We start from the raw sequence: 12,418 nt of genomic DNA, 5'->3' as shown, positions 1-12,418 counted from the left end.
TAATAATAATTAAGGGAAAAATGGACAGACGAGATGGGCCGAATAGATCTTATCTGCTGTCACATTAGATGTTTCTATGAAGTGCTGTACAGGAGGCGACTGAATACACTTTTGCAGCTGCTTTTTTGCTTAAATGATTCCAAGTTGTTAATCTGCAGGTTACCGGGAAGGAGCTCAGCGGGCCGGGCCATCTTTTGGGCCTGAGCCAAACAACATAGTCTGCTATGACCAGCAGAAGCGTTGAGGGGGTTCTCTTCAGCCGAGGATGAACTCCTTGGCTATCTGGAGCTGGCGTGTATTCGGCACCGATGGCACAAAGTCATTCCAGTTCATGGTAGAAACGAGTTCTTCTAGCGAGGCTCATATTCTGATGAATGAAATCATAGAATTTGAAGGCTAACCTGCTGATCTCTAAAGCTCATACCAGAGGAGTAACCATAGCTATCCCAATGCAGGGTCCATACTAGGCAAATAAAATTCATTAGATTTGCTTCTTGTTTGCTTTTTTTTCGATGTTTCTCACCCGGCGTCATCAATTACTTTTACAAAGTCACCATTCCGACAGCACGGCTCGCTGTCAGGATATCTGAAGCATTGAGAATGGGAATGCCCCCTGTGCTGCCCCTGTGTTACCAGCTGGGTCCACAGTGCTCCTGGGTGGCTAATCTAATCTAATCTAAACTAATAGTGACGGCAATGCAGTGCCCCCTGGTGGACACCACCCTGTATAACAGCACTGCACATACCCCCGAAGGCGGATTGCATGCTTTTTAAAATAGTCACAAACCAAATCACTGCCGTGGTAGATTTTTAGCTCTGATTCACAAAACTTTGCATGGCTGGAGAAAAGCCAGAAGCGCCATATAAAGTAGGGCACCTGCCCATACATCCGATTTACATTTAAAACATAATTTCCATTATTTCCCTCATTCTGTGATGATGTTAAGGATGAGTCCTGAGTACGATGCCACTTCCTTCGATAATGTGACAGCTATGGTTTAGCCAGAATTACTAAAATTCCAGCAACTAGCATGGCAGATTAGTGGCACCGGGAAATCAAAGCGCATGCGCCAGCCCTCCGATTATGAGGGCAATTTTCTAGGATTCTGTCGAAGATTGTAAATTCTAGAGATGAAATGACAGCTAAAGTATTTAAAAAAAAAATGTATGCAGTCTTATGTGCAGGATTGTACGTCGAAGAAAAATCGCTGCCAGTTTAAATCCAACATTGTCCATAGAATTCGTATTCATTTAAGCGGGGAATAATAATGATATAACACCAAATTGAAACTCTAGTATTTAGAACGCAAACACGTAGCGCGGATAGGCGGAGGGTTGTCACGTGACCACCAAGAGGTCAGCATGTTCCGCCTGGATCTCAGTGAAGGTATTGATATTAAACGGGGAATGGGTTCGTGTGTTTTAGCGGTATGATGGCTGCCTGAGGGAATAATATGTATTTTCAATTTAAGGCAGAGCCTGCAGACATACACGTTGTTAAGCCGTATGACACTGTTCTCGCTATAAAGATTAGAGATTTTGAATGTGCTGTACTGTGGTGTTAGTGAAGGGTAAATGCTTTGCAGCTGGTATTGCGGTTGTGATTTTAGGGCTTGTCAGCTGGTGTCATGTTTGGGTTGGAATCACCACTCAGTATTTGCCTGCACCCCTTTGCTTTACATAATTGCTGACGGTCCCCATCTAAGGGTGTACGGGCATTAGATGTAATGTAGAGGTGTGCTAGTAGATGAGTTGAACTGTGTCCCGGTAGAGGTGGTAGAGTTTAATACAGTGAGGGAATTTAAACATGCATATGGCCCCTGACTCTGAGATGAGAGGGTCCACTTATTATGGAAGTGTTTACGGCAGGAAAAACGGTCCAGATAGATGAGCTGAGTGGGTCTGATCCGCCGTCAAATTCTATTTAGTGACAAATGAAAGATGAATCAATCAGTGTACCCTTAATTTGTTGGATTTGTATACAGTAACAATGTAACAGTATATCGACAATTGTCACTATGTTTAAATAAACACATCATGTATCTTCCGTCACGCAGACCGACTTCAGGCTCTGAAATTCTTTTGATGCCAGACTGGGTTTGTCTTCTTTAAAGCGACGCTCCTGCCTTCATGTGCTCTGTAATGCGTATGATAGCCGCGTCCCTTTAAATTCAGTAATAGGTCGGCGATCGGTGCGGCTGTCGGTCTGCCGTTGGGAGTTTCTCCAATCAGCACCGCTATCTACCGGCCGGGTCCCGGAAGCCGTTTAAGGTTTCCTAGCTGTGAGTGTTAGGGGTTGGCAGCCGTCACGCCTCCCATCGCTGGGCGATCAGACTTTACGTGATCTGTTTGTAGTCCGTAATGAATCTGATGATCGGTAGAGGAACCGCGACAAATGCAGCGGGATCTGTTCATTAATAGAAGAGTTGGGATTCAGCGCCTCCTCTTCGCTGTGCGTTACGAACGTCCCACTCCTGTGACCCGCTATAATGTGACGTTAAATCAGTGAGATCTCCTTAGGTATTGAATAATACAGTATGCAGGGCTTTTGCTGGAGAAACTTGCTAGTGCTGGCCCAGTAAGAGTTAAAACCACAACTCTTCCTTATTGTGTAAAGTTGATGGGATTTTGGGGCAGAATAAAGGTATTTACCACCCCATCCGTAGCGATGGCACCGGGTTCATGGCAGCTACGTATAAAGGACGGTAATTCTATCGTATAAATATGGTTATGGCGCAATCACACGTGTCCGCCTGGGGGTCTTTGGACACGTATGTCATAGTTCCTGCCGCTTCATTGGGCTGAAATAATTCAGAAATGGGTAATATTTAGGAATATTAATAGCGTATTGAAATAAATCTTTAATCTTATATTTCCATCCCCAGTAGGACAATGAACAGGAAGGTGGTGCTGCAGCTGGAGCGGCTGATTCAGTTCCATAGCACCTGCCGCCGCTTGCATGCCGTGTGCCTCGGGAACGCAGCCAGGGCGCGATGGAGACCCGTCCCGTGTACGTCACTGCCTGCCATGCCTGCCCGGCTGTGCCCAGACCTCTGCCGAGCCGCATCTACCAAAGAGGTAACGGGTATCCTTTATTGGCTTTAACCATTTAATTGCCATTCTGTGGCATTTGATTGCCGTAAGTGGCCTGAGCGCTGCCTTTAAAGGGGTATTTTTTTCATATAGAATACAGTGGGGTATAGAATACAGTGGTATATACAGTAAGGGAGGTTCTTGTTGACAAAATCTTGGTTATTTGTCTTTTTATCCCATAAAACCTTTTATCTGGAGACCTGGAGGCTGCCATTGTTGTCAGTGTGTGGCTGGGTGATTAACACTGAGCCATTCTATTGTTTCCCGCAGTGATAAGGAGTTAATGTTTCTCTAGTAGATTGAGCTAAAGTAACGGAACAGTCAGAATACATATAAACGGCCAACATGCAGCCGGCTGAAAACATTATATTCTGCAAGGACTAAGACAGCTTCAAAAAGGAAACATGACATTTTTTGTCATTTTAATCTGTTACTAGTAATAAAAAATCAGTGGGAGATCCACTTTAAGGTTAAAAGTAAACTAGCTGTTTTTGATGTTAGTGTTTTGTACTGAAACTCGATGGAAAATAAATTATTCTTTCCTTGGTAATCATGTTTATTGTGTGTTCCGCAGGAGCATTAGTGATTCTTATTTTTGTGCTTTTTTCATAGGGAAAACATGCAAAAAAGCATAAACTTTCCCCAATCAAACCTAAACAAGAAAAACAAGAGGTAGAAATATGGCAGAGCATGACGGTCGGTGATCTCGCAAAAGCCATGAATAAAGATGCTGGTGAGTCTTGTTTTGTTAAACGAGGATTTATTCCTCTCGTCTTCATTTCTTCCGGATTGGAGTTTTTTAGCCTTGTTGGGTGGCGTAAACTCGTTGCTCAGAGATCAGACGCGCTAATTGAACGGTAGGGACTAGTTTGCCACTTTTTGTTACGTGTGCACAATGCTGTAACGTGAGCCTCCGGACCTCCCTCCCTCCGTCCGTCCGTCTTAGATGGAATCTAAATTCAACTTTAAATTGACAGGAATAGTGTATTGAGAAAACATAAGTTTTTTTGCATTAAATAGACGAATTAACAGAGTCCTTCAAATGGGCTGTTGATCCTTTTTTTGAGTCTGTGATTTCTATAGTTGGTACATAATATACCAGAATAAGAGACCCAAAAGCTTGCAATCTATTATGCTTCAGTTAGCTAATAAAGGTATCAAGTTTGCTCTCTTTTTTTTCTAACATACAACTGTATCCCTTGATCAGCGTAGAAGTACACTAGTACTCAAAGCTGCGCTTGTTCTGTTGTATATGAAAGGGGGTGACAAGTTCTCTCCATGCGTAGGAGCCCCTAAATCCACAAGCTGCCTGCTACTATTACCTGGGTAATGCACAATCCACCGAGCACCCACCCGCTGCCATATAAAGGAAAGGCTAGCTGTGTTAGCACATGAAACCCTGGGTGCCAGGAGTGATGCTTAATGACTGACCCCTATATATGACGCGTGCGTATGTATGGCATGTATCTATATGGCATGTATCTATAATGTGTGTATTTTTTCTCTCCAGATCATGTCTACGAAGCCCTCTTACATACGGATCTTGATTTGGACTCTCTGGACGAGTCCTCTGTCCTCGGTGAAGAGTGGGTGAAGGAGGCGATAAAAAAATCTGGCATGAAATTTAAATGGGCAAAAGTGAAGCAGGAAAAGGTGAAAGAGAATAAAGATGCTGTAAAGAGGTACTGCCGATAAATGTAACTCGTATACCCCAGCCTGTTCTGGACAGGGCACCTGTCTCTACTACGTCGCAAAAACCGAGGCTACTGTTAACCCCAGATTGGCGTCTCTCTGGGTTTTGAGTTCTGTAGGAGATGATTTCTTTGTAACAGGAGTGTAGGCATGAAAAAAAAACTAGTACATCGCTCATCGGTCCCAAAGCAGTTATAAAGATCAGTTAATGTATGCAGTTTTTATTCTGAACAAATGATCCTTTCATATATTTGCCGATATCTCGTGTAAACGTCATCTGTAAGGCAGGCGTTTCAAATGCGTTCTGATTACAGGGGCCGCGCTGATCCCGCTCTATTAGTTCCCAGGCCTCCTGTGGTCACTATAATGGGACACGTGGACCACGGAAAAACAACCCTGCTTGACCAGCTAAGGAAATCTCAAGTGGCCGCCATGGAGGCCGGAGGCATCACCCAGCACATCGGAGCATTTAACGGTGGGATCCACTGACATAAACTTCCTTTACTTCGAGGCGTTCTTTGTTCTCACTTCTAACCAGACATTCGGTGCTGGTAAGTTTTATTTATTAAACAGTGACTTACGGAAGAAGAGAATCTCATCACAATGCATTAATTTGGCATGGTATTCATTTAATACAGCAAGTATACATTCTTTACGTCACAACAGCTTCCTGCAACTCACTGTTTAGTGAATAAACCTGAGTGTGTTGGTGCATGTGTGGGTCTTGTTGTGTGAATCTGTCTAACGGGAAAAGATATTAATGAAACCCTGATTATTCACTTGTTTGAGTGCAGTCCTGTTGTGTATCATTTAGAGTCCATGTTGATTCCATAGCATCTGTTACAGAGCTGTTAGTGCTGTAAGTATCACGTTATCTTCACGATTCCCTAGTATTTTATTTTTGTCGATCTCTTTTTCGCAGTTCGCTTACCTTCGGGAGAGAAGATCACGTTTCTTGACACCCCCGGCCATGCTGCGTTTTCTGCAATTAGAGCGAGAGGGGCGCAGGTCACGGACATCGTTATACTGGTGGTCGCGGCAGAGGACGGAGTAATGAAACAAACGGTGGAGTCCATTCAACATGCCAAAAATGCCAAAGGTAGTGAGGATACAAACATTTTTTACTTTCTGGTTATCATAAAGGGCATGTATTGTTAAGGATCGCGCACATCTTCCCTTCGCTATACGGAAAGCAACAGCCGTATGATCTGCCACAAACTGTTCTGTACAACCATAGAATCTTATTTCCTTTCCCGGCGTGTGGATGAAACGTCTGTCGTGGTTTCTTTTTCATATTAGTCTCCATCATCCTTGCCGTAAATAAGTGCGACAAACCGGAAGCGGATCCCGACCGAGTAAAGAAGGAGCTCCTGTCCCATGACATCATATGCGAGGAGTTTGGTGGAGATATTCAGGCTGTACATATATCTGCACTGAAGGTATAGAGTCTTAACACGTGGAAAGTATAATGCATCACACATAGGAGAAATAAGTGCATGTTACTAGAATTCATTTTGGGAAACCTCTTGTATATCAGGGAGACAACCTACAAGCCTTAGCAGAAGCCACCGTGACCTTAGCTGAAGTCCTGGAGCTAAAGGCTGACCCGACCGGTCTCGTGGAAGGAACCGTTATAGAATGTCGTACAGACAAAGGAAAAGGGTAAATATTTCACACGGATATTTCCTGCGTGTTAACGGTTATCGCTTCAAAAGTAAAACCTCTAAACTATTGTTCTTCGTAGCCCCGTGACCACAGCCATCGTACAGAGAGGAACGCTCAAAAACGGCGCTGTGTTGGTAGCGGGTAAATCGTGGGCAAAGGTGCGGCTGATGTTTGATGAAAATGGCACTAGCTTGAACCATGCGGGCCCCAGTATGCCGGTCGAGATTGTGGGCTGGAAGGATCTGCCATCTGCTGGGGATGAAATATTAGAAGTCGAATCAGAGGTAAATACTTTGTATGGCAATGAAATGATTGCAACCTGGGGGTCAGGAAAAGCTACAATTAACTAGTAGACCATATAAATTATCTTTTTTAGTGATACAAAATAATAGTGGCCAATTATCAAGGATGCAATTATTCACGGAGTTGGCAGGAGGGTTGCAGTTTCATCTTTCTGGCTTCACTTTGCATTACAAAAGGCCAACCGCAGTGAGCGTCTGTTCCAAGAGTAATTTGGACAGGGGCAGATTCAGAGCCTTTCCTTGAGAGGGGTACAGACGGCGACACAAACGCACGCTAACACCCCAAACACTTTCACAACCAGACACTAATGCTAACACCCCCCCAAAAAAACTAACACAACCAGACATTCACACGCACACACATACACTATCACAACCAGACACCCCCCCAGACATTCACACTCACACACATATAATCGCATCCAGACGCTCAACATTAGCACTCATATACACACACTCACTCACACTAACATATCCACAGATACACGCAAATAACTTGTCTTCAGCTTGCCTTCCATGCAGCTCGCTGCGCTACTCCAACGCAGCTACTTGAACCCCCTGTTGCCCCCCCCCGAAATAGCTTTAATAATAAATGTTTGCCATTCCAGCATTAAACAATTGCTCATTAAGCGCATATGTGAGTTAGATACTTTACAATGTTATTGTCTGTTTATTTTTTAAAGCAACGGGCTCGGGAGGTTGTTGAATGGAGGAAGTATGTAGAGGAGCAGGAGAAAATCGAGGAGGACTCGGAGGTTATTGAAGCCAGACAGAAAGAGCACCGAGAAACCTATAAGAAAAACCTGGAGTCATTCAGCAACATGACTTGGAGACAGAGGAAGTCCGCCATGTATCGGGCTAACAAGCACCTTATGGCCACCAGACCTGGAGAGAAGACCGAGAGAGAAGATCTGACATTCCCTATAATAATCAAAGGTGACACTTTACTAAATTAGCAGGACAGTCTATAATTAAGGCCTACGAAATCCATACTTGCTAAGCTCTACTGATTCTTTACATCGAGATGCACAGGCGTTCTATAAACCTTCATAATCAACCTAAACACTAAATGGGTCAAAGGATTTCTTTTAAAGTAAAAGCCATTTCTATGAGAGGGATTGGACGTTTCTTTATATTTAAGCCCTTTCGCTGCTGGGTATATTTACAGCCTCCTTGCCTCTGCCCAGGTGATGTTGATGGTTCGGTGGAAGCTGTGCTCAGTATTATTGACTCTTACGATGCCGATCACCAGTGTAAGCTCGACTTGGTTCACTTCGGAGTCGGCGACATCAATGAGAACGACATTACACTTGCTGAAACCTTCAAAGGTAAAAGCTTAGTTAGATATAAAGCCTCTCATCTTTTATGAAAAACATTTCTTGCATGGGGGTAATTGTATACCAGTTGGTAGAAATGCTGCCTACAGCCTTTTACTTTACATATAGTAGGAAGTATACTGATCAGGTCTGTGTATATCGGAATTAGTAATCCCCCCCCCCATGCCATTCATGCAGCACAACGCTCAGCATGTGTCGCTCACACATCTCCTGTACACTTTATCTTACATTCTATTTGTATCGCAAAACCTTTGCAGAGAAGTCTCTAAAGAGTAAAATTCCTTTAAAATAACTTTATTTTCTACCCTTTACCCAGGATACATATACGGCTTTAATGTAAGCGCAAATAAAGCCGTTCAGCAACTTGCGGCCAAGAAGGACATCCCAGTGAAACTTCATCGGGTCATTTACCATCTGGTTGAAGATTTGAAACAAGAACTCAGTAGCAAATTAGCCCCGTTAATGGAAGAAATTGTAAAAGGTACACGCTTTTGTTTTTTGGGGGGGTTCCCCAAAGATTTAGGACATTCTAATCCGTAAGTGTAACATTTTTACGCATGTTGAAGTCCGTATCCCACTCCACTCCGTATCCCACTCCACTCCGTATCCCACTCCACTCCGTATCCCACTCCATTATTTATTTCTGTGAATGATCTGGTCCCGTTATATAATGTCACGGTATCGATCCTGCGTACGAACCGGCAGAATGTCTTTGGCCTAATTGCAGATATTCTGTGGCATGCATTTGGTCTGGCAGGTATTCTCTCTGTACATTAAAGTAAATAGACGCTGAGAACTCTAGTGTTTAACGTTAACATTGGGAGCCACTGCTCAGTTATCATCTGGCAATAAATATATTTATTTCCGTAATAAGGTGAGGCGTCGGTACTGGCCACCTTTGACGTCACAGCAGGAAAGAAAAAGGTCCAGGTGGCAGGTTGCAGAGTCCAGAAAGGAGCTTTGGACAGGAAACAGAAATTTAAATTAATCCGCAACAAAAATGTTATTTGGGAAGGTAAGTGATGTTACGAGATCACGTGGATTACGTTGTGATGTCATAGTGCAGGACAATAGTCTCCTTGTTGTTTACCTGCTTATCTTTTTACTTCCACAGGTAACTTAACTTCACTTAAACACCACAAGGAAGATGTTCAGTCCGTGAAGACCGGAGTGGAGTGTGGTCTAAGTCTAGATAAAGATATAGAAGTGAATGTCGGTGATGAAATTGTCTGTTTTGAGGAAAAAGAAGTTCATCAGAAGATATCGTGGGATCCTGGATTTTAAATGGACATTTTTAACTCTTAAATCCCAGTGTGCTTTCGATTAAATGACCCTTTTCATGGTGTAGGTGGATGTTTGTGTCGTAATTGGGATCAGCCTATAGATCAAACAGATCCAGCGGTAACGGCGTCAACCTTGCTGAAAAATGAAAAGTACTTTGTTTCCAATGCATCAGCTTACATTTCGCCATCTATTTAAAGAGACGCGTAATTTATTTTTATTTTTTATGAATAAATATGTAGCCTTTGATTTTGGCTCTTTGTTTTCTCCCAATTCGTTTGCAGTATGTCTCCTCGGAACACGTAGCCCCCCAGAACGTATGTCCCACGTCGAGTCGTGTCTTTATGTTTGGAGCATGTATCTGGTCCTACATCTCCCTACCTTTCCATGTCGGCTTTACTACCAACTACTCTGTAGGACGATTTAAAACTCAGTTTGAGCTGGAGGGACGTCTGCCATTTAGAGGAGGCAAAGAGCAAAAACCGAGCACCAAATAAATAGAAATCCAAACAAATAATAAATATAATAAATAGAAATCCAAGCAAATAATAAATAGAAATCCAAGCAATTCTTGGTGCAGATGCTCACTGGGGTTGGATTCTCCTGCCAGCGCTCTCTTTAAGGAATAAATCTTAGTCACATCAGATATAGACTTAATGGCTCTTTAAAGTTTAACTATTTAATTCCCTTATGTATAACAAGGTGGTAACTCGTAAGGTTAGAATGTATAACCTAGGAATGCATTCGTTGGAAGGATCTCGTAATTCTGGAATTGGAGACCAATTACGCTAACTGGAACATCGCAAGTGATGCGCGGAGCTTGGTTTCTACAGCAGGTGTTTCACATTTTGGATCATTTCACGCTCTCTTTCCACCCGGTTCCTATATTTTGTCTTAATAGGGCAGGGGACTGACTCCCTTTTCCTTCTGGAACAAGAGTGTTTGAATGGGATTCCTGAGTGAAAAACAGCTAATTTAGCAGAAAGAGGGATGAAGTGTTCCCTTCCTGAGGTTAGAAAGGGGCAGCTTGTAATTAGTTAAATGCTTATAAATAATGCAGAAGAAATATCACTAAATATTACTAAACCGAAAGTCAATTTGGGAAGGGTGCGGGCAGAAAGTGTGAGCAACTTCAAATAACCCACAATGTATTTCTTAAAGGAATGAAGATACATCGATGAAGACCACCCGTGGCCATGCCTGGGAACCTTCTAGATGAGCTGGTCCTGGGACTAATGATATATTAACCCTTAAGTAGCCTGTCATGAATATGGTTCTACGTAGAGACTTGCTTGTTAACCAAATGGCTCTAATATTGGTCATCAAGGAAAGTTTGACATGTGCTTATTTAAAGATAGAGTCACCTGTATTCAAGCAGAATTATCAACCATAACATACCGGTAGCAAAATACTGGTGTATCGAAGGTGCAGTTCCATCTACTCTGCTGGATGTAAGTTATGTGGCTGAATGAAACATTATAAAGACCATTCCTAGAGCAGCAGAATGCCCAATCTTGCCAGAAATAATGATTTGATCAAGTAAAGGTTTCTTATTCTGCGTTTTGCTGGGAACGCAGTTATCATGCACCAGTAAAGCAGGCGCTGATAGGCTTTTCTCATAGAAACTGAAGGGGCTTGATATGTCTGTATTGTTTTACATTGATTAACCCTTCAGCGCAAAACTGGTTTATCTGCTTAGCATTGTATTTGGTTTAAGTGGGAGTCTATAAAATACAATACCTGACATTATACTATCAAGAGCCCTTAATATTCTGTACGTTACCCATTACAAGCATCGGATTACACTTATGTTCCAGATTTAGAAAAACTACATTATGTATTTATCAAAGAATTTACATCTAAAATGGTTACGGGTTTATAAAAGGGGAATGGGTTGTTGATATGGGGCCGCTACAGAATAATTTAATCACAATTACGCCTTAGACACGTGACTCTACATTATATAGAGCGTTTCACCTTCTTGACACATCTATAATGAATTGGACTAGAATGCCATCATTTTCACACTAACATAAAAAAAGCTGAAAGCGACCTTTAATATCCAAATGTATACTTTTGACGCTTTGACCTCGGGCATTTATTAGCCAGAGCACTTGACATACCATCCATTTACGATGAACGTTGAAAGGATTTTTTTTATAGTATTGGTGTTCCGGCTAGAATTTCAGCCGTTGTGCTTGGACAGCGATCTGTGTTCACAGATACTTATTTGTTCCGTGCGTAATACTCCCTGGGATCAGCGTCCGTCCAGCGCTGGGCTGCCAGACCGACAGCAGCCAACTTCTCAGCTAAACGGCAGCAAAGTTTTGAAGCAGAAAGATAGACAGCAGGAAGAAAAGCCAAGATACCATAAAACAATTTAAGTATGCGTTACTAGCGATAGGTCACTGTATAGTAACAAGCCCATTCATTCTTCTAAGTACGCCTCCTGCCCCGACCGATCGCAGGGTATCGGAGCCAGTCCTAAACAATAATCTACAACCTCCAGACCAACCCAAAGACTCACCATTCCCACAGAAACATGTAGCACCAGGGATTTTACGTGGGCAAATTAGGTTAACAATGATTACATTTGCCTCCATATCCACTTTATGCAGATTAGTATTTAATAATGCCTCTGCTAGCCCCTTAATTGTAAGTGGTGGGGCTTTCCCATCTCCTCTACTCAACCTGTAACCATTTCTCTCTGGGATTTGGATGAGGGCACCTATTCCTGGTTTATGAAGACCACAGGTAGAAGCATGGAATACTTCCAAGATATACTTTGCACCATTCGCACACCCACATTTTATTATTTTCAATCTTCTTTCAAAAGTTTTATTTTTTCCTCAAAGCTCTTCTCTGGTCTGTAATTTTTATTGTGGGACCTGCCTCTGTTCTCTTGGGTTTAAGACTACTTCTGTACCTTTTCAGAAGCGACGTTCACATAGGTTTTGTTCTCCAGCTGGAGATAAAGTACCTTTAATATACGCAGCCAGCGCTCAGGCAGATGATAAAGCTTTTAGAACACTACCTGACAAAGGTAGG

General features: G+C 42.7%; 1 protein-coding gene across 1 annotated transcript; it reads left to right on the top strand.

Annotated features, from left to right (window-relative positions):
• The first annotated feature begins 2,892 nt into the window (after positions 1-2,892).
• LOC149303189 (translation initiation factor IF-2, mitochondrial-like) lies at positions 2,893-9,373 on the top strand. The gene is made up of 13 exons (XM_089481364.1): positions 2,893-3,078; positions 3,706-3,826; positions 4,604-4,775; positions 5,100-5,260; positions 5,708-5,884; positions 6,085-6,224; positions 6,323-6,447; positions 6,530-6,734; positions 7,436-7,688; positions 7,940-8,080; positions 8,406-8,570; positions 8,964-9,104; positions 9,204-9,373. The coding sequence occupies exons 1-13, from the start codon at positions 2,893-2,895 to the stop codon at positions 9,371-9,373; spliced, it is 2,157 nt and encodes a 718-aa protein (XP_089337490.1).
• The last annotated feature ends 3,045 nt before the right edge of the window (positions 9,374-12,418 follow it).

Source organism: Sceloporus occidentalis, unplaced genomic scaffold (assembly GCF_023333645.1).
Source record: "Sceloporus occidentalis isolate IW3139 unplaced genomic scaffold, rSceOcc1.0.p SCAF_15, whole genome shotgun sequence".
Classification (NCBI taxonomy): domain Eukaryota; kingdom Metazoa; phylum Chordata; class Lepidosauria; order Squamata; family Phrynosomatidae; genus Sceloporus; species Sceloporus occidentalis.
The sequence above is the reverse complement of the archived record's forward strand: the minus strand, read 5'-3'. Positions and strand labels throughout refer to the sequence as shown.